General features: G+C 44.0%; 1 protein-coding gene and 1 pseudogene across 1 annotated transcript; both read right to left on the bottom strand.

The window, feature by feature from the left end:
• Positions 1–606: 606 nt before the first annotated feature.
• On the bottom strand, positions 607–16,820 carry LOC101389410 (TBC1 domain family member 12 pseudogene; annotated as a pseudogene).
• Positions 16,821–18,422: 1,602 nt separating this feature from the next.
• CAVIN3 (caveolae associated protein 3) lies at positions 18,423–20,114 on the bottom strand. Its single transcript, XM_004418348.3, has 2 exons — positions 19,615–20,114; positions 18,423–19,046 (listed from the first exon to the last, which is right to left on the bottom strand). Exons 1-2 carry the CDS (start codon positions 19,996–19,998, stop codon positions 18,645–18,647), a joined length of 786 nt encoding a protein of 261 aa, XP_004418405.1. The 5' UTR covers positions 19,999–20,114; the 3' UTR covers positions 18,423–18,644.
• Between the last annotated feature and the right edge of the window lie 2,911 nt (positions 20,115–23,025).

Here is a 23,025-nt window from a genome sequence, read left to right as displayed (position 1 = left end):
TTATTAAGTTATCTAAAAACCATAACAATTTAGTAGATTCTGATTTTGTAAACTGAAAGGAAACATTTTTAGAGAGTATCTTATTCTCCCTGCCTGACTCCCACTCCAAATTCAGAAATTTTTACTAGGTAGTCTTACTTTTAAATGGTAATATAGTTATTTGCATAGGTTCAGTAAGAATCTACCTTCCTTTTTACTAGATATAATTGGAAAAATTAGACAAGTAACCAAGGCCATGTCTGGAAAGTCATATTCAAGAATGAGGCGTATTTAATTGGGTACAACCAGCCACTGCTTTTTTCCCCCCAAAACTATGTTAAAATGTCATTGTATTCAACTGTTCACCCCAAATTATGGAGTATGAACTAGCCATTTGCACTTTTTCCTTCGTAAAGTGGCTCTAGCTACAAAATACTTTTTTTTAATAATACTGGCAATAGATTACCTATTTTCTTTACTTCAGACACAAAATTCAAGGTAAGCTGTTTTCCATCTCTTGACTCATTTGGATTTCTTCAACTTTTCTTCATGCTGCTTACATAGGAAGCAAAACACTGATATTAAAAATACTTGTTTACATTTCAATTAGTTTGTTAATTATGAAGATTAGCTCTTCCAAGAGGTACTGTTATTCTTGTCTCCTTCTTTCATATCCTTCATTACAGACACAAAGATCTAAGTCCATTTATTGGTCCTCTTCTGCATCTGAGTGGCTGAAATACAGCTGAACAGCTTTTCTAGCGTAATATCCTCCGCCAATTTAGTGAGAAACTGTGCTATATGAATCAAGTCTATCTGTAGGAAAATATCTTCACATAAATGGAGGATTCCTAGCCCAGTGCTAAATAAAAGTTCCTCCTCATCTCTGCAAAATACATCCCAGACTGGACAGGCCAGATCAAGCAGAGTAGTGATTTGTGATAACTTCGTGAAGATGCAGCCTTTCAAGTATACGTCTGGTGTAAGACCGTAAGACTTGACGTGAAAAAGCAGTTTGAAGAGATTGTCATCAAAGAGTTCTTTAAATGTTCCAAAATATTTCAACATCTTGCTGCAATCCACACAGAACAAGGCCAATTCATGAGATTTCCAAATGTGATGAAGAGGTATCTACCTCTTCCAAATTGAGAGTCAGCGCTGCCGCAATGAAGGACATCCCTTGGACATAACCAACATCAGGTCTGTAATGTGAATATGCTCCTAAGACACTGTGTAAAGCATCACAATATGGGCTGTCCTTCTGAAAGTTGTAGAGAGATAGAAATGCATAGGATATGTCCAGTGTAATTCCAGACTGGCAACTGGATCATCAACAGATACATCTTCTATATCATAGAGACTGATATGCACAGAGAGAACTTGTTTCACCAAAGCTTTTCCACCATTCCTTTCCTCTGGGGAGGAATACTTCATAAAGTTCAGGAGTGATATTCACTTCACTTCCTACAGTTAGACTCCAAACTTTACCACGAACACTAGGGGGCAATCCCTGCGCCTCAAGTCTCCAACCTTTCTCCTGCTAGGCATTACTTCCCAATTGGGCAGTATTTCACTGGTCCAAATTACCATTGCATTTGCCATATTTTCTTCTTTTTAATGCATTGCTTTAATTTCTCAATTTTGAGACTCAGCTTGAATGTATAATGTTCTTGTCAGTAAGGTGAAGCTTCTTCCACAGATTTGACAGGAAGATTTCCCTGGAGTAGGCAAAGATTTCTCAAACAGGACACAAAAAGCAATCATCAATCATTTGATGGCCCATACTCAAGAATCAGAACAGTGCTACGAAGTGGCTCAAATTCAAAATTCTTATGTCTTGAAGATTGAAGCAGTGGTTTATAGGTCCTCCCTGTTCATGCATCATATTTCTGCTGAATGATTTTTGGAAGTTTTCTGAAAATTCTCTTTGGGAGGGACTTTACGAAATAATTTCTGACCAGGAGCCCTATGAACAACTGATGTGAGCTCCTTTTGTCCTTTTTGGAAAAGGCTTCAGACAATCAGGAGCAGATGGAGAGGAGCTCTGGAAGGATGGGAGGGGATTGCATCCAATGAGTCCTGTCTGCCCCAAGTCCATGGTCTTTGGTGTCTACAGCCTCCAGGCAGCTGCTTTGCAGAGGACAGGCTACTCATGCCAGCAATGACCTCATTGCCAGGCCCCTCCATGTGGATATGATGGTGATGGCTAGGGAGGAGGCTCCCTGCCGAACTGGAGAAGGTGTTGCTGGTGCCTGACAACTTTTAGGGAACTTAGGTTGACTTTATGGAGACAGTGTTGACAAAGCCCTCCAGGTACTTGGCTTACAGGGTCCAGTCTGAGAGCTGGAAAGCGAGGTCACTTCCACGGCAGGCCAGAATCCTGGAGATGCTTTGAGAACTTTGAGAAGAGAGGAAATCACCCAAAATGTAGAGGACTGCAGATGAAATCTTGTGGATAGAGTTTCTTGGACTTGGTTTTCTGGCCTTAGGACAGCAAATAATAGAGGCTTTTAGAAGTCCAACCTGAGATTCCTTATGGAAACCTCCAGCAGAGCAAACTTAAAGAAGGTCTTTACAGTAAATTAACATTCTTGCTGCACCTATATAAATAATCAGGCCAAATCTAATGAGGCCAGACTCATTTTGGGATCAAGAATCTTTGAGATTCTTTTGATCAAAAGTGGGGAGAAGGTAGGGAGAAATTTGTGCTTAAATGGAAAATTGTGTGTTGTCATTCTAAAGCGCACCTGAGTTGTCTGATTCTGATCCTGTAAATTGTAGATAACTGACAGCAATGCTAAATCAGTCTTGTCCGTAGACATGCAAACAAATTCTGTCCAGAGGAGAAACAATCAAAAACCAATTTTGACTCTATTTGCACATTCCTTTCAATATTCCTGACCTATAACTGTGTCTGTTCTCCAGAATCGCCTTTGACCTCATTGTAACACTTCACTAGTTTCCTCATGAATGAGTTAAATAAAATCTTAAACACACGTTCATTCCTATATCTGTATGAAAGTCATGATGTTACCTACTTTTGAAAATTATCATTTAACGCCTACTTGGAACTGAACCAACATTTAATGGCTCATTAAAACAGGGACAGTCCTGAGCAGCCCAGGATGAGATGGTCACCCTGGTCCCACTGGACACCAAGCACCTATCAAAAACTGTTCCTTTTTCTCTACGTGAGCAGCAGCATGTGAACATCAGCTTTCTATGCACCCTAGAAAGCAGGACAAGACTAAACAGCCCCAGGGTGGGGTTACACTTATACTTTCCACAGTCCAAGATAGTATTGATTAAAATCACCAACATTGTCAATCGATTTTCAATACCCAAGACAGTAGTGCTTGGTCTTGTTCACAAGAGGATACACACTTGTGAAGACATAATGGTAGTGTGCCCTCTCCCCAGACTGTGAAACAAGGTGTAGGTTAATTGCATGTTTATGACCACCCTCCAACAAGAGAGCTTCCCAGGGGTTCCAGAGGCAATGGGGTGAATGGCATACCCAAAAAAAAAGACCTGAAGCAGAAGATATCCCTTCTTAGTTATTTCTCTTCTTTTTTGTAACTGTGCCACCCAAATGAACAATATACTGGAAACTCGATGCTGGCCACTTGCTGAGATCTGACCAAAGTTCCATTGTAATGTTGTGTAAAGGTGATTTGTTTCACAGGGTTGTGGTCTCTTACAGCCATAGGGGGTTGGGGAGAACAACTGTTGAGTGCAGAGGCAACCCTGGTTCCTTTGATCATGACAAAGCCATCCAGGAAGCAGTGCCTGACAAGACCCTCCCTCCTTGGCAGGCATGGCATGTTAGATAACTTGTCAACTATGAGCCAATTAGTACAATCTTTGGATGAAGAGGGGCAGCAATAAGAGGAGGTGACAGAGGCAGCTGTTCTTCTGGTGAAAATTAAAGCTGATACAGAGCCATCAGGATAGACAGCAGCATAACTCATTGAAGGAGGTCAATGTCTTACATTTATTCTCTTCTGTTCAGGGCCATCTTGCTGAGACCTGGCTCAGAACCCACATAACATTGACTCAGAGCCATGTTAAAAGATGTGAGCAGGGGCCGGCCTGCTGTCATAGCAGTTAAGTGCGCGCACTCTGCTTTGGTGGCCTGGGGTTCACAGGTTCAGATCCCAGGTGCACACCGGTGCACCACTTGTCAAGTCATGCTGTGGCGGCATTCCATATAAAGTAGAGGAAGATGGGCACGGATGTTAGCTCAGGGCCAATCTTCCTCAGAAAAAAGGGGAAGATTGGCGTTGGATGTTAGCTCAAAGCTAATCTTCCCCACCAAAAAAAAAAAAAAACATGTGAGCAGCACCCCCTTATTCACCAGAAAGACCTTGACTTCTGGCAGCTTCAAGGAAGATTAAAGAATCCATAAAGTGGCTGTTTAAGGTTATGTCCTATATGCCCAACAGCTTCCCACCCTAGGTCACATGCTAGCCACCCCTTACCCCTCACCCTGAACAATTAAAGTCCACAGGATGTGTTTGGGTTCATTACCTGACCAGAAAAATATTTTATTCTCTGTTTACCCCCATTCTTTCTAACTATCCCTGTTAACTTTGAGAACACCCTGCTACCAGCTTCAAATTACTCTGACATGTTTGAAATGTTCCTACACCCAGCTCTACTGCCATCCACACCACAAGAACAATGATTGACCCCTCTCCAACCCACCAGAGCTGAACGTAATATTCAGGACTCATTCACTTCAGGGTTTTATTCAGCAATCTCTGGATAGCCCTTTTGGCCATCTTCTGGGATGTTAAACAGAAACAGAATTCATGGAAACATTCAGTAGCCCAATATGATCCATAAGCCTTTTCCAGTGCTTAATGCTTTCCAGAAATATCTCTAGCTCTAGACATCATTCTTTGGGGCCCCAGGTACCACTGAGCTTCCCCTAAGTGTTTCAGTACTTTGCCGTCTCAGGAGCGCTCTCTGTTCTCTCCTCTGGATCCTGGCTGAGTTGGACAGTCTAGCAAACTGTGCACAATGGCCAGTGACTTGGCTGCCATGACAGGCTGTACGGGTGGCCTTGACGCAACGACGATGGTTATGAGAGGCACGACTCTTGAGCGGGCAGGAGGCTCTGTGTTAAACTCCTCCTTGTTACTTATTGACGAGCCTGGTCAGCAGCCACTAGCCTTAATGCCCTTTTCTACATCACTGAGGCCCCTTTTAACTTCCTGCTGTGATGGTGACACGTATCTTCACCGCACAATGTCTCTTTCCACTTTCTGTGTAATCACACCTAAATCACAGTCAGAAATAATATTTAAAAATAATTTTTAAAATACGTCTGAAAAATGCACACACATGAACATACTCTTGTTGTTTTGTATCTCGCCCTAAAAATCACTTCTTGCAAATAATCTTACATATTTTTGCTCACTTTTATTTCACTTTGCTGGTGGCTCTGGTATTGTTTGTTTACTGGTGTCTTTTTGTTGGCACATCCCAGAACCCTGTCGCATTATAACAAAGGCACAGATAGATGTCCCCATAATGGGTACTAGTATTTCTGAAAAGAAAAAGAACAAAATTTCCCCCAATCCTTATGAGACTACTTCCACACATAACTGGGTTTGTTTGGGTTTTTTTGTTTTTTACGTAATATCATTGGTGGGACAAAAGGGTTACCTTAAATTGACTTTCCATCTTTTTCCATCATGCACCGTAGGCACAGGCATAGGTTATAGAGTCTTCACAACTGAAATAGCTGGTTCTGTATTACTGGAGGCCAGATTGAGTAAGGGGTTCATTTTGACTGACAGTAAAAACTGTTCAATTAATCCTTCAACACAGTCTCTTAAATTGAGTGCTGTGGAGAAAGAGCCATAAGGTGAGGTTTATTACTAGCTAAGAAAAAATAAATCCAACTCTTTGTCTACCAAACAACTTATCTGAATTACAACTTGTCTCATTCTAGTGTTTTTATGAATTCTAGGCAATGTCCTCTCTCTGACTCAAGGACAAGTAAAACTTAGAGCTCCTCCATCTCACCCTTCATCGTATGCCAGAAGAATATTTTTCCCCCAATTCTTAGTTATAGATATCCAAGTCAGGAACAGTCGGGGTAAGGCTCACACCAAGGATCAATCCACCATGAGGTTTCACCACCTCAGCACTACTGACGTTTTGGAGAGGCTAATCCTTTGTTGTGGGAGCGTCCTGTGCACCGGGAGATGTTTGGCAACATCCCTGACCTTTACCTACTAGAAGCCAGTGGTGACACTCAGAAATACCTCCAGACATTGCCGAATGTCCCCTTGGGGGGCAAAATTGCCTCTGGTTGAGAACCACTGGCCTAGACTAAGGACTGTGATTGAGCTAGCTTGGGTAGAACGCTTAGTCCTGGCCCGTCAGCTGTGACCAAGGGACAGGGATCAGCATTTAGAATATAACTCTGCTGGATATATGTGGCTGCTCCTTTAAGGAGCGCTGGACAATCCATCCACTAAGCGTCCACCACATTGCAGAGATTCCCTCTAGGTTTTGGCTTTTGTAGCTTTGCTCTTTGTTGATGGTAATAAGCTCTTTAATTTATTATTATATTTTTTACTTTTGTCTGTAGGTGTTGAGATTTCTTGTCTTGTTTTGGTAGCTTTTCTTCTGTTTTCAAGTATTTCTATTATCCTTACAGTTTTAGTATTCTCCCACCTTCAAATAAGCCTTAAGTTGGTTTTTTGTTTAATCTAGACCAGAACTCCATTTCTCCTATTCAATTCCCTCTCGTTAGTATAACCTGAAAACTACTAGGGAGAAGTATGAGTCTTATTGTGTCTGTCCTCTAGAGAAGGAAAAAAAGAAGGGGATGCTCATAACCAAATATCCTATGCTCATTTGTTTATATACGCTGGCAGTCCTGGGCTGTATTAGTGGCTAACAGCAAAAGCTTAAAGGAACACCCCCCACCCCACTATCATAAGGTTTAGTATGTGTAAGATTCTGGCTGGGCAATATGCTTGAAAGTCAAAGAACCATGAGTCTGGTTGAGGTATTCTGTCAAGTCCCCCAACCCACTGACCTAGGGCAAAGATCAAGATCCCAGCCCTTCACTTGAGAGAAAGATTGCACTCAGTTTTTGGTAAGACAGAAGAGAAATCTTGTAACATAGGACCTTCCTTTTGAAATAAGAATGCTTGAAAGTGCTGGGTTTCCAGAGGCATGGTGAAAGCAAGGGCAGCGGAGTCCAACTCTACAGCAGAGTATTGGGGCACTGGCAAAGGTAGAGGGGAAGAGAGCTTGAGGAGCAGAGATTCCTAGTGGCAGAGCAAAGAGCTTCCAGGAAAGTAAGCAGAGCATCTCATGTGGTGGTGACAGGATAAGAGCAGTCATCCAGAGTTATGTGCAGATAAGAACTTGTGTCCATCAAAGTGCAGGAACTTGCATCTACTTTGCCCTAATAGAAAACACTTCACAGGCATCAATCCCCAATATAGATGGAAGCACAAACACCTACCAGCAAACAGGCAGCTACGAGAAAGGGTTGATAACCTCTGTCTATTTTGAATGGACTGTGCATTAATGTATTTCCATCACTGATTGGTGATATGGGGAGAAAAAGATGCTCAGGAGGTAGTTTTTATGGTTCAGAGAGGAAGCATCATTCCCATTTCTCTTACCTAAGGCATGCTTTTGGAAGGAGCTAATTGGCACTGGGGTAAGAGGAGAAGGAAGCTAAGTTAATAATTACATACAAGAGCCCACTATTACATGAAACTAGAGTTTTTATGACTTCTAAGTATACATGTAGCATTGTGAAGGACTGAAAGATAAATTCAGTATATCTCTGCCCTCAAGAAGTTTACAGCATAGTGGGGAAGGAAACATTATATATTATATAATTACATTGTTATACAGAATATAACAAATATACAAGAATGTTACTTTGGCTAAGAAAAACAGAAGGTCACAGTTTTCGAGAAAATTAAGAATAGTGTTTTGACCAACTGAACATATCAAATAGATTCGAGTAGGGACATTTAAGAGATGATTTCAGGAGCCCATATGAGATGCAATGAAATTCGAAACAAGGATAATGGCAATGAAACAGAAATGAGGGAGTAGATTTGTGAAACGTTGCATATCTAGCTTCTTCAAGATTTGTTGACTGTGCATGGGAGATGATTGGGAGGGAGGAGACAAAATGTTTGAGCAGTGACAATTGGGAAAATGAAGGTAGGGTTAACAGAAGTAAAGGGGAAATGAGGTGGAAGATGGAAAGCTTACTTTTTGAGATGCTGCTTTAAATACAGCAAACTGATTTTTGTATGTTGATTTTGTATCCTGCAACTTTACCATATTCGTTTATTACTTCTAAAAGTTTTCTGGTGGATTCTTTAGGAGGGTGAAAGGGATAATTCGGTGCATGTGTGTGGTGATGGGTTGTAATTAGTATTTTGCTGGTGAACATGATGTAGTCCATGCAGAAATAGAAGTACAATGATGTACACCTGAAATTTTTGCAATGTTATAAACCAATGTTACTGCAATAAACAAAAAATTAAAAAAAAAAATACAGCAAACTGAGTATACAAAACGTTGTACTTATACAGGGCGTGGCTTATTTTTCCCCAGTGAAGACTCTTGTCTTTCGATTCTATCTGTTCACAGTTACAACCCTGGTTTGTAGAGACTGTGCAGCATAAGTATTTATGCCTTGAAAGGCAGTGCTTAGGATCCATGCCATCACCACCCACCTCTCCCCGTCACCTCTTTATTTAGCCTTAGCCTATGAGTAACTCAGATGGCTGCAGTTTAATTTTCCTCTCTGTGCTGATGTGATTGAGATGAGCCCGCTCAGCTGGAATGTAGGAGTACTCTATTATTAAAGCTCTGTCAAGGGAAGAATGACTGCCTGCACAGACTCGGGCTCTAACCAAAGATGATCTATCTTCTGCAGTTTCTTAGCTTCTCAGCACAATCTGAAAGTACCTGACTTGGATGCTGCAAAAATAAATACACAGTCTCAAGACACCGTTCTCGATCAATCAAATGAGCACTCTTACTGAATTGAGTCTCTTCAACTCCTCTCTGAATTCTCCACATGTCAGCATAGAGTTGCCTCAATCTACTTCACACACGCAAATTTCATTCTCATTTCTGACGGCTTTTATTTACTTGAACCTATATTTTATTGTGGTTTAATATTTTTTAATATTTACTCTTTCCTGTTTACAAAAGTTATGTGTACTCATTGCAAAAATAAGTTGATTTGGGGGCCGGCCCGGTGGCGCAAGCATTTAAGTGCGCGCACTCCACTGCGGTGGCCCGGGGTTCACCGGTTCGGATCCCGGGCGCGCACCAACGCACTGCTTGGCAGGCCATGCTGTGGCGGCATCCCATGTAAAGTGGAGGAAGATGGGCACGGATGTTAGCCCAGGGCCAGTCTTCCTCAGCAAAAAAAGAGGAGGATTGGCAAATGTTAGCACAGGGCTGATCTCCTCACCAAAAAAAAAAAAAAAAAAACTTGATTTGGAAACTAAGAAAAAAGTATAAAGAAGAAAATATATGACCTGTCCTCTTATCACTGTTAACATTTTGGTCTGGTCTTTTTCCTCTTATACACATTTTAATTTTAAAACATAGCTGGAATCCTACTGTGTAAATGATTTGATTTCCCAATATTTTTAATGGCTATATTTTGAGAAATTTTTCATATCATTAAAATTATTTTAAATCATTTTTGATAGCTGCATGAAATTTCATTATTGTGGATGTTGTATTTTTCTTTGTGGTGGTATCTCCTATGCTGATTGCTTAACTCCTTTTAATAAAATTTTCCTGGGCTATGCATATTTCTATAGCCACAAGAGAAAAAGGGAAGAATAAAAGCCATAATTTATATAAAGAAAAAATTACAAAATTCTTAATTCAAGATTTCTGCTTATACTTCTTTTGTGAAAGAGATATACAGTTTGGTTAAGAAATATACAATTTTCTTTTGACAATGATTATGTGAAGTATTTATATATGTTTAAAAGAAAGAAATAGAGAGGCCGGCCCAGTGGCGCAAGCGGTTAGGTGCGCACGCTCCGCTGCGCCAGCCCAGGGTTTGCCAGGTCGGATCCCAGCGCACACCAACGCACTGCTTGGCAAGCCATGCTGTGGCAGCATCCCATGTAAAGTGGAGGAGTATGGGCACAGATGTGAGCCCAGGGCCAGTCTTCCTCAGCAAAAAAAGAGGAGGATTGGCAGATGTTAGCACAGGGCTGATCTCCTCACAAAAAAAAGAGAAAGAAATAGAGAGCTATTTTACTTACAGTCTAAGGGCTTCTGACTTAGACAGAGTTCTCCCTTTTTTATTAACAAAATTAGTACATAGTCATAAGTGCAAATATTTGGAGAAGTATAGAAAATAAAAAAATATAAGTGGATATTTCCCCATCCTACTATCAAAAAGTAGTCTTCTATGGCATATATATTATACAGTTTATATTCATATTTTTAATGGAATTACGCAATTCATATTGTTCTACATTTGCTACGTTAACATTAATGACATCACATATTTATACTTTTTTCTTGCCTTATTACTATTCTGTATTAATTGTATGGAACGCTGTATGAGAAACTAGTTGCTCTGACATCATGTTCCCCAGTGTTCCCATGGATGAGGTTATATTTTCATTTAATTTTCAGAGATATTTGTGTTATGCTCAGATGATTCTATCACCCTGTTTGGATCTCTATTCTGTAAAATCAATTTTAAGTTTCTTAAATTATAGGGGAGGAGGGAAATGATACACGTTTATTACACTGTGCCCCATATTTGCTCTACCTGTGTATTTTTCATATAATCTTATCACCTTGGAAAAAATCTTAAAGTAGGCAAGAGCAACATGAATGCAATTCTGCCTGTCTTTGATGAAACTCGGAAACACCTGAAAGCCCAAACCACAAAGAGGAAGTGCTTCCCATAGCAGTGAGGATGATCAGACTAAATCTCGAAGACTCACACACAGCCAGCAGAACACTCTTCTCCTAGGTGAACGGGCACATCCTGAAGGGCAGAAGCAACAAAATTCAGTTTGTGGCAATGAGAATAGAGTCCATGGCCTGCTGGCAGGAGCTTCCTTAAAACTAGTTTCATTCTTCTAGGAGTAAAGCTTGCAGAGCTGAGCAAGGAATTGAACAGACAACCATCTTGCAGCAAGTAATTTCAGGGAGCAAAAGAGCAACTCTGCATTGTTAACTGCTAAAGAAAAGAGGAAAACTCACACTGAGGATTCTGTGTCATAGGAGAGTTCCTGCTGGCCTGGATCATTGCCCTGGCTCATTAGCCATGTAATGAACCTCCTCCAAATAGAGTCCAGAGGAAACCATCTCTTTCAATGATAAGTAATAGCTTAAAAAATTGTACAGAATTTAAAGTCACCCTAAGGAAAAAAAAGGAAAAGAACTAGAAAAATAAATGGCAGATGAAAAACATTCATCAAAAAAAAAATGTTTCTACAGAGAAGATGAATATTGAGACCTAATCCTTCATCATGAATTTTAAAGACTTAATAGTTGAGCATAGAGAAACAAAACATGTGAAGACCTATGTGCTGTGGTTTGTAGGGTCCTCCATTAGTTTATAGGCTATCAATTAGAAACATTTACAAATTTAGAGGTTCTTAAATTGGGAATTATCTAAACCAATAATCAAGTGCAGTGCATAATTAGTGACATTAGGCCTGGTTTTCTTCAACCAAAAAATTGAAATAATGATCCCTACTTCATAGAGCTGACATGAGAATCCAATGTAAAAGCTTAGGACAGCACTTAGCATAGAGAGGGTCTTAATAAACGTAGCCTATTTGTGACCCGTTTTTGGAGAGTGCAATCTCAGGGAAGCAAGAGTAAGGGGAAAGGGAGAATTGAGACAAAAAAACAGAAAGAGGAAGGAAGGAAGTGAGGCAAAGAAGGAAAACAAACACATGTTGGTACAATAAGACAGCTGGCTACAGCTTCTCAAGAAAACATTGATTGAGGGGCCATATGGAACCACTTCATCTGGGAACAGTCCCCTTGGGCAGTTGCTTGGTTGGACCTGAGTGCTAGAGCTGCTGCAGGTCCCTCCTACAGTGGCTGGTGCGATGGTGCCATGGAGCTCAAGCCAAAGCCTGGCCCTTGCCCCCAGATGGCCAGGACAGCGGGCAGTGTTAGGAGATGAGACAAACGTAGCCACTCTCAAGGATTTGCCTCCTGAACCAGGAGGCAGAGCTAGCGGCCAAGGGCCTGAGGGCAGGGTGGGTAGGGCTATGTGGATCAGGGAAAGACATAAAGTGAGCACAGCGCATTTTTAATAAAAAATATTTGAGGTTAATTCTAAGTAATAGCCAAAGAACAAAGGAATAATATCTCAGAGCGAAGAGAAAATTAGAATCAAATTAAGGGACCAAATATGTGAGGATGAATGTGATAAGGAAAAAATAAAATCATGCAGACTCCCCAGAGGAAGAAGATAAAGGGGAGACAGAGGAAGCAGGGCCGCATTATAACCTCCGGGGGCCCTGGGCACTTTTGCCCTTATGGGCTCCTTCCTCCATAAAAAAAACTTAAATTATATTTCACAACTGTATTGGTATAAAGACAAATATATTAATATTATATATTAAAACATTTACCTAAAGTTCATTTTTTCTTCTGATTAAAAAAAGATTAGAACATTGTCATGGGCCCAGAAAGGACTGTGGGCCCTAGAACTGTCTCTACTGTGCCTCAGTCAGCCCTGAGAGGAAGCAACAGAGCTCCGGAGAACAACAAACAGGGCTCAGCTGGGAGCCAGCTCCTTCAAGGCAGGTTCTTGTTCACCCTTGTGACCCTAGCACCTCACTGGAATAAATTCGTTTATTCTCCAAATATTCAGGGAATGCCTGCTCTGTGCCAGGCATCACGCTAGATTCTAGGGGTACAAAGTTAAGTAAGACACGGCCTTTGCCTTCCATGTTGGTTCCAGGGCCAGTGGGGCTGTATCTGTTAGGAATCTTTCAGCTGCAGGGGAAGTCAAGTATACTGAAAAAACTAAAATTGGGATTAAGCAAAGAGTATATTTATTAGCTCACATAAATGAAAATGTCTGTGGTAAGAACTGGTTTCCTGCCTGACTGAATTTAGGGATCAAGTGATCATAACAAAACAACAATGAACATTAAGCTCTCCTGTGCCTGGCACAATTCTGAGCATTTGACATGGAACCACTCATGTAACTCACAACAAACCTACAATGCAGGCAGTACGATTAGCTCCATTTTGCCCAGAAGAAAAGCACAATACTCAACTTCTCTCCATTTCTCAGCTCTGCCTTCCAGCGTGTGGGGTTTCTTCTCAAGTCCTCATAGTGGCCCCGAAGTTATTAGAGTTATTTATGAGAGGAAAACTCACAGGAGTTATTAATGAAGAATCTGCAGGACTTGGTGATTCATTGGATGTAGGGATGGGGGTGGGGGTGGGGTGAAGGGTCAGGTGTTAGTTGTAACACTTTCTAAGGTGAATAATAAGACAATCTTGACTCTTGAGGAAGATGAGTTGTGGATATGTTGGATTTAGGGCATTAATAGGATACTCAGATGAGTGTGTATTTTTTATCTCCTCAGGAGACCTCCTCTGAAATTACTACCACTCCCCATTTGTGTGTTCCTATAACAGCTTATATTTCTCTTATCACAGCACTTATTTAAAACTTTCTTACGATTGCCAGTTTAATGGAAGTTCCATAAAGGCAGCATCCCTGTCTGTGTAATGCACCATCCATCTCCATCACGTAGGACAACAAACGTCAAATGAATGAATGAGTAAATGAAAAATCTTATTTAATCTTCATAACAGACCTGGAAAAAGAGAATTAGCCCTCACCAGCAATGAAGTTCAGATGTCTTTGTTTATGAAGGCCATCATTTTTCCACACACTTTGCCTCCTCCCTATTTAAAATGGGTATGGGTAAACTAAAACAATTTACAGAAGAATGGCCAAGATTTGAAAGAACACAACACAAGGAATGGCTGAATAAACCAGCCATGTTTGGCCTGAGGAAGAGATTGTGGGAGAAGTCCTAGATGGGTCAGTCCTGGGTGCCCAGCCAGGGTTAGATTCCAAGGACACACACATCAAAAATAAAGGGATTTTGTTGTACAGATGTTGCTGAAGGGAGGCCACCTGCCACATGTTGGAAACCACAAAGACAGGTTTTTGTTTCTTTTTTTCTAATATTCTTTTTTTTTCCTTTTTTTACTGCCGTAACATTGGTTTATAACATTGTATAAATTTCAGGTGTACATCATTATACTTCTATTTCTGCATAGATTACATCATGTTCTCATGTTCACCACACAAATACTAATTACAATCCATCACCACACACATGTGCCTAATCATCCCTTTCATCCTCCCCCACCGCCCCCCTTCCCCTCTGGTAACCACCAATCCAATCTCTTTCTCTATGTGTTTGTTTGTTGTTGCTGTTATCTACTACTTATGAGTGAGATCATATGGTATTTGACCTTCTCCCTCTGACTTATTTCACTTAGCATAATACCCTCAGTGTCCATCCATGTTGTCACAAATGGCTGGATTTCATCGTTTCTTATGGCTGAATAGTATTCCATTGTGTATATATACCACGTCTTCTTCATCCATTCATCCCTTGACGGGCACTTAGGTTGCTTCCAAGTCATGGCTACTGTGAATAATGCTGCAATGAACACAGAGCTGCATGTATCTTTACACATAGGTGTTTTCATATTCTTTGGATAAACACCCAGCAGTGGAATAGCTGGATCATATGGTAGTTCTATCCTTAATTTTTTGAGGAATCTCCATACTGTTTTCCATAGTGGACAAAGACAGGTTTTGATCTCAGCGTAAAGACAAGTTTCCTATCAGTCAAAGTTGTCCAAAAATAGAGTTGCCTGAGAGGTAGTGAGTTCCTCGTCACTGGACTTTTTCAACTATAGGCCAGCTACAGATAGGCAGCAAGATGGTAAAGGACGTTTAAGTGTTGGAAATGCAGGTGGATTAGATGGCTTTTGAGTTCCCTCCAATGCTGATGTTATATGATTCAATTCTCAATAAGGGGAAGTCAAAAGGATCTCCAGTACTTAAACAAGGGAAGAAATTTCCTACCAGGAATGTAAATTTTCTTACCCACGTAGGAGGAATATCACAGCAGAAAATGGGCCTACAGGTTGGATAATCCTGCCCATTATCTTCATCCTGTTTCCACTGCTTTATTTTCTTACAATTTAAAATCTTATTTTGGCTTCCCATGTAGATTTTGTTGCAGGATGGAAAATGTTCTGACTAGCTAGCTAGATTGTTCTAGTTCACTTAGCAGTTAGACTTCTCGGGGAAATTAATGAATACAGCACTCAAGTTAATCAGTGTTTTCTGAGTTTGCTTATTGCAGATCAATCCGTCTCAGCCTAATCATGCTGGAACGCATAATAAATTTGTGCTTCTGGTCTGAAGAATTGAGAACCAAACTCTGAATTTTGGTAATCCACCAGCGTGCCTCCCCCTACTTAAAGTAGATACCTCAATGCCGCATACACCAGATGACAAGCTGGTACCCTGTGTGTCTCCACTCCCTTTAGTTTATAATAATATCTATTAATAATGATAGCAGTGACGATGGAGAATGTAATGTAACAAAGAGAACTATTAAGAAATTAAGTTACTTTTAACTTGATTTTTATTATTTGCTGCTGTAGAAGCATCAGGAAGAAATAAAAAGTAACACCCCACCCCCACCCCCCATCCTGTCTCAAAGTTAGCCAAACATTCAGGTTCCTAGGGGTCAGGTTCTCTGAGCCTTCATGTGCTTCTCAATGAGCTATCAAGATGTTTTATGTGAGAAATGTGCATTTGGGCTCTTAATTTTGTGTATACGTTGAAAAGGGGGAACTGGGTGGATTTCCAAGGATTTGGGGAAAAGAAACAAGAATTTATTTTCCTTGGCGATAGAGAACTGAGCCTGCTCAGACCAGCCCTCTATGATGGCAGAACCTTGAAAGGAGTGGCTGCCGGGAAGCTGATACGGTGTGCTCACAAAGACCTGGAAGCCTGCAGGAGGAGCCCTGAATTTCTCCAGAGGAAATGGAGCTACTACGGAGCTGCCCTGCATGGAAGAATCCCTGGTTCAGAGCACTAGAGCTGGATAGGCAGACCTCCGAGTCGTCAGAGGAGGCATCAACCAGGACACCGGTACCCCTACAGCGGCACCGTGTGGTGATAAGGGGCAATAGCAGCAGAGACATCCAATCTGAGAGACACAGAGATGGGTAAACCTCCTGGAAAAAGTGTACAATCTAAAGAGGAGGAGCCCTGTAGTGACTGATAATAGACTTCCCACCAATCACGGCAGGTGGGGGCTTGGCTCTTCTAACTGAATCCATGAAAATCGTTTTAAAAGTCACCGTTGAACTCTGGTCCCATTTTAAATCCCCAACGTCATCATCTAAAGTACTCCTCCCCGCCTCCCCAGTCATTATCTGTATCCTTTCTCTTTTCTTTTCTTCAGGTCCCATAACCAGAATGCCCTTCTAGTTCATATGTTTACTTGTTTTTATCTGGCTTACAAGCTCATTTGTTTATTGCCTGTCTCCCCCTACGAGAATCTGACTCCATGAAGGCAGGGATCTTGTCTTTCTTGTGTGCCACTGTATCCCCAGCTCTTAAAATGGTGCCTGGCAGACACTCGGAGTCCAGTAAATATTTGTTGAATGAATGGACAAATGAATTATATACCTGAAATTATGTTCCAGGCACTGTCCCAGGCACTTGTGTCATTTAATCCTCACGAGAGCTCGATAGGGGCGATCATTATTGCATTTTACAGATGAAGAAACGGGGAAGCCAAACTGTTAACCGCTGAGCTCTGCTGCCCCTCACCTTTCCTGTTTTCCATCCCACAATGTACCTTTTCTAAGAACACTTCCTTAAACAGCCCCCATGTTTCCTGCTTCAGGTTAGGTTTTGTCCCTTCCCTCTTTCCTCTCAAAATAACCTCTGTATAACTATCCTTGCATTTATATCATTCATTATGTATTTCTACCTCCCTAAACTCTGAGGCATCAGAAGGGATTGTCATCTTGGTGTTCATAAGACCTAGCATAGGGCCTGGAACACAGAAGGTACCAAAAAATATTTTTATACGACAATGACTGAATGAATGAGTGGATGACCATGCTCCCATCCCTAGGCAACCCCCCTCCACTTCTCACTTCTGTGACGCTCTTGCTTCAGGAGGGCCTACTGTGCACCAGTCATAGTATTTGGTATGGGAAATACAGAAACGAATAAAACTGTCCCTACTGCAAAGGAACCACAGTCTAGTGGAGGGGGAGGAGAGGAGAGAAATTGCAAACAATCACGATTAATGCACTGAGGTGTGCAGGTGGTAATTTGGGGGCAAGGAAGAAAAGCGTCTGGTCCAGAAACAGGGGTACCTTGCTGAGTTTTGCAGGACAGTAGAGATGAGAAAGAGAACACATAGTCCAGGGTGATTCAATAATAGAATGAGGGGAAGTGGCAAGAGGTGACACTACAAAAATGGGCAGGGACCAGATCACAAAGGGCCTTGAAAGTAACATTCAAGAGCTTGGACATTATTCTAAATGTGATGGAGAGCCATTGGCCATTGAAGCATCTGGATCAGGAGGGTGATGTGATCAGATTGGCAGTTCAAATAATAATCCAGTGAAAGATAAGGCCTGAAATAGAGCAGTGGCCATGGGTATTTAAAAAAGTGGACAGATTGCAGAGGGCAAAGCAACAGGATAACTGTTTCCTTGCGGTAGGGGAGCGACAGAGAGGGAGGAGCCAATGAGGACTCCCAGGGGTCTGTGTGGATGATGGTGCCATTCATTGGTAAAGAAAACACAAGAGGGGGAGCAATTTTGAATGACACATAGGAAGTGCTCAATAAATAGCCATTGAATTGAAATTGAACTTAATTAAAAGGTAGAAGATAGATTGTTTCTTTTGGACACATTGAGTTTGAAGTACTTTTCAACTGCAGCTCAAGACAGTGGTCTGGGGTGTATGTGGCTGGTAGGAGAGACTTGGGAGTGAATGTCAACAGAGGAGTACCCAGAATGAGAAGAGGGCTGGGAACAGAATTCTGGAAAACTCAACTTTTAAGAGGTGTAGAGGAAGAAGAGACTACGAGGACAATCGCTAGTTGACATGTATTGAGCACCTACAGCAAGGGACTGTACTGGATGCTTCCCCATGAGGAAAGTGCTTAAGGAGCAAGTGGCCAGCAGGATATTTCTATGCGCCAGTGGAGCACAGCCCAGGATTCAGTGGAAACTGGAGAAATCAGGCAATGGTCTGTTTGGAATTGAAGCTACATTCCAGGTTCCACCGTCTGTCTTATTCCTTGCACAGCCTTCTCCCCCAACCTCTTTACATAGAATCTGGATTAGGTGACATTCCTTTTATTGATGGTGAGTGCAAACAGGTGTGCGTGAATGCTCTTTTAGAGGACACAAGGTGCTAGGCTGAAGGGGCCAGGAAGGGAGAGCCCAGAGCTGGGTTGTGGATGCAGGATTCACTCCTTATTTGGGCGTGAATGCTGCATTTTGAGAGGAAGATTTATTTTGGGACTAGGCTTAGGCACAAGGGACGCCGGCAGCACCAACCATCAGGCCGCACTCTCTATTTGGAGCACAGCTGCTTCAGCAGCCTCGGGTCTCCCGGGATCTTCCTCGGCGTCCTGCGGAGGTTCTGGCTCCTGCTTGGACTCCAGTGCAGGCTGGGCTTCGGGCTGGCCACCAGCGCTCCGGCCAGGCCCAAGGCGAGGTGGCTTGACAGGCGTGGGCGTTGGCGCTGCAGGGCCTTTGCGGCCCGAAAGAGCCCTTCGCAGGCTCTGTACCTTCTGCAACCCGGTGCGCCGCAGACGCTGCGCCCTGGACTCCACCGGCTCCTCGTCGGAGCTCTCCCCAACTTCGGCCTCCAGCAGCTCTGGGCTGGGCTCGGACTGGTCCTCCGGTCCTAAGGGCTTCGGTGCCTTCTGGAAGGCGCTGGCTGGGATTTCAGCCTCTTCCTGCATGTGATGGACACAGCACTGACCTGGGCAGCCCCCTACCCCGCACCAGCCTGCGCCTCATTCCTCAATTACACCAGGGGAACCCGCCCCACCCTTAGCCTCCGCAGCCTGAGTGGGAAAGAAAAGGCAGGCTCAGGAGAGTGGGGGGCGGGGGTGGAGCGAGGGAGGGAGAGCTAGGGGTGAACTGCAGAAGTTTGTAAAGTAGGTGGGACCCAGCTAGGGGCGTGAGACAGGATAGCGGCCGCCAGGGCAAGGACTGGAGGATGCACGTCCACCGCCGTTATTTCCCTCTGGGGATGGGCTGGGACTTGGAGCCAATTCCGTGGACGTGGCCTGAGCTAGAGCTGAGCGGCCTTTGATTGGCCAGGCTGGGTTCAGGCGTGTGAGGGAGGGATGCGGCAGGGTTGTGGGAAGTGGGTGCGGCTCTCTGGAAATCAGTTCCATGCTGCGGGAGGAGGGTAGGGTCAGGAATGTGGGTGTAGTAGGCGGATGGGAGAGGGGAGCCGCCGATGGTGGCTCAGAGCAGGGAAAGGCCCCGGACTGGGGGACGCCTGAGGTGACTGACCTTGAAGAGCAAGACGTGGAGCTTCCCGCGCGCCACCAGCAGCCCGTGGTTGGCCTCCAGCCGCTGCACCTGGGCCGCACGGCGCACGGCGCGCTCCTGGGCGGCGTCAGCGTGCGAGCCCACGCGCTCCGCCTTGGCCAGCAGCTGTGTCAGCGTGTTGCTCGTGGTGTCGTGGCTGCGACTCAGCGCGCCCAGGCCGCTCTGGATGCGGCGCACGGAGCCCGCCAGGCCGCCCTGCCTCCGAGCCAGGCCCCCCTGCCGCTCCTGCAGCGCCTCCAGCATGGTGGCCAGCTTCTCTAGCAGGGTCACCACCGTCACGGCGTGCACGGGGCCCCCCGCCGGCGCTCCGGCCACAGGCCCGGGCTCCAGCGCGCTCTCCCCCATGATCCCCGACCGCCCAGCCTGCTCTCCCCGCGGCCGCTGGCTGCGCTCTGGGCTGGGGCCGCCTTTCCCCGGCTCCTCCCCAGCCCCAGCCGTGACTCAGGCAGGCGGAGTTGGCCTCTTCGGGAGGCCGGAGGGAGGGCGGGGGACGGGATGTCGGAGGCGAGGTCCTTTGGAAGTGCCCCCCCTGCTGCTGCCCCGCCCCGAGGACCCGCGGGGAGGCAGGTTGGCCCAGAGCCCGCCCCACCCCACCCCGCAAACTCTCTGACTGAATTTGAGTGCCCCTCCTCTGCTCCAATTCCCTGGTGTGCCTCTTTCTGGAACATACTCTCCCCACTGCAAAGAGCAAGCCATGGAAATTTTTGTGGTATGCATCGAGTGGGCAGAGAAACTATGTGAGCGCGGCAAAGGGATAACCAGTGGGGCCCCTGCAGCCGCCTGCCCTGGGCCTCCCACGCCTCTGAGGATTGTATGTGCGCCCCAGGCTGGGCGCGGTAGACAGAGGCTCTCCGATGTTCCGCTACAGACGTGACTGCCTAAGCCTGAGGCCTCGCTTTCTGGCGGGCAGGCTGCGCAAAGTGGGCCGGCAGGCGGGGCATCCTCTAGTATTTGCCTAATAGTCATCGCCTGGTTTAGCCGCAGGCCTCATTTCTTGCGTCTCTAGTTCTTACTGTTGGATAGCACCACCCTGTTTTCTTTCTTCTTGTTCTCTTCCCTCCCTTTCTTTGGGCTTCATGGGTGAAGCCCAGCAGCATCTAGCTCCTGTACCCCAAGTTTGGAGGGCAGGCAAGACACCTGTTCTTTTGAAACCCTTAAAAGAGTTAGAGTAGGAGCTGCTATGTGTTAGTTTTCATGGAAGTTAGTTGTGGCTCCTGCCTGATTTTTAAATATTTTCTGTGGAGGCCGGCCCCGTGGCTTAGCGGTTAAGTGCGCGCGCTCTGATGCTGGCGGCCTGGGTTCGGATCCCGGGAGCACCCCGAGGCACCACTTCTCCGTCCAACGCGAGGCCGAGTCCCACGTACAGCAACTAGAAGGATGTGAACCTATGACGTACAACTATCTACTGGGGCTTTGGGGGGAAAAACTGAATAAATAAAATCTTTAAAAAAAATAAAAAAAAAAAAAATATTTTCTGTGGAAACAGGTGAGAATATCTTCTGTGAGTGAAGATTTGAAACTGCTGCTGTAAAGGGGGAGAGAGTGAGCATGGAGACTCCAGTAAATGATGTGGATCATGAATTTGTAATGTCATCGATTTGGAAAATCCCGTGTCTTGTCTTGAGCAATACTTGGTAAACTGATTGTAGGGTCAGAAGTCCAAGCAATCCATTGATCCTGATGATCGCTCTCCTTCTTCCTCTCCTCACCCAATCTTTAAGGGCCACTCTATAACACCTGTGGAAGGAACTCAATCACTCAGGGGGTAGTTACATGGGCTTGAAAGGACCCAAGTTCTGATGTACACAGAAGTACAGCAGAGGACAGGTAACCATTGCCAGAAATCTGGTGATGCTAAGTTGATGACTGACTTCTACAAATACAAGGTCATGGAGCCTGACCCCTCTACCTAACACAAAAGAAAATGGACTCCCTTGGGATCCTGATGGGAATCTCCATCTCTTCCAGTGGATCTATATTTGCTCTGAGAGACCCATCAGAATGTGCCAGTTAAAATGCTTTCAAACTGAGAGAAGAGAAAACCCAATGCAAACAGTTCTTAGAAATGGGAAATCCCATACAAACAATTGGAAAAGACCCTTGTAGAGTGATGATTTAGTGTGGGTCAGTCACAGCTCCAAATCTGGTTCTCTACAGTTCTCTCCACTGCACCACCCACAGGTGTCAGCTTCATTCCCAGGCTGGGAGCAAAGTGGCTAAAGCAGTTCCAGGCCTTACATCTCTGCACAAGATCAAGAGAAAAGAGGGGACCATCTTAAAATTTAGGACATTTGCTTCCCAGAAGCCCCCCAGAATTTTTCCACTTGCCTTCCACTGGGTTACATGGCATTCCAGAACCTAATTCTATGGCTAGGAAAATGTCATGCATTGGTGGGCTTCAGCCTGAGTTCCTTAACCTATCACTGACAAGAAAGCTGATAATTACCTTTGACAAATTGAGCAGAGTAGGTTCAGCTTCCCCAGGAGCATATGGGTGGTATGGGAGGAAAAGTGGATGTCTGTACAAAAAAAACCTGAGCACCGCTAGGAATAGATAGTCAATCAAAATATCTAAAACAAAAAGCCTATAAAAGAATCACCAGTCTTAAGGAATGATGCTAAGAGAGTCCAATGCATTTGGAAGCAAGAACTATGTGGATAGATATTTTTTAGAGACCTGCTAAATCCCTCTCTGGATGTGTAGGACAAGGAGGACCTTAAAACTTAGCAATAAAGCCACTGATGGTTCTACTGGTCTCCCCAAAACCTCAAGCATAAAAGCCATAGGAACTGGCTGAGATTGGAAAATAGAAGCCCATGAGGTGGATTAAAATAACTTGGGGCAATGCAGAAGTATGCCCTGAGTCAAGAAAGTCCAAATTGACAGACATTATAGTAGTGTGACCTTGATCGTGGATTATCCAAGACAAAGCCATGTTGCAGTTTCCAATAAGGATGAGACAAGGAGAAAGTGAATAAGGAGGCAGAATGATACCCTCTGAGGCAGTGTAACTGTTACTGCACAAAAATGGGGTTCTCCTACCCAATGTGCATAAACAGCATCAGCTTTTGGGAAAAGAATTCAGCTTTATTCTGGGAGGTCGATCTGCAGGGAGACAGGGGACATGTGCCCTCAGATTTTTCTCCCCAATTCAAGAGTTGGGACAAAATTTAAGAGGTTAGGGAGAATAGGCTGGCACATGGAAATGCTGGCAGGACAGGTTTTGGTTGATGGGCTTCAAGCATTTATGGTAAGGTTCTGAACATTTATTATGAGGTTCTAAACTTTTATGCTAAGATGAGGAAGGAATTTTAACACTGGATCTTCCTGAATGACCTACCCCTCATTTCTGATAAGAGTCGGACTTTTCA

Source organism: Ceratotherium simum, chromosome 7 (assembly GCF_057802395.1).
Source record: "Ceratotherium simum simum isolate JZ-2026a chromosome 7, ASM5780239v1, whole genome shotgun sequence".
NCBI lineage: Eukaryota > Metazoa > Chordata > Mammalia > Perissodactyla > Rhinocerotidae > Ceratotherium > Ceratotherium simum.
The sequence above is the reverse complement of the archived record's forward strand: the minus strand, read 5'-3'. Positions and strand labels throughout refer to the sequence as shown.

What these genes read in the sequence shown, in the direction of transcription:
- CAVIN3 (XM_004418348.3), bottom strand. Translation starts at nt 19,998, where the DNA reads ATGGGGGAGAGCGCGCTGGAGCCCGGGCCTGTGGCCGGAGCGCCGGCG. An exon ending in TCCACGTCTTGCTCTTCAAG is followed by an intron (nt 19,047 to 19,614) that starts GTCAGTCACCTC and finishes CATCACATGCAG; the next exon opens with GAAGAGGCTGAAATCCCAGC.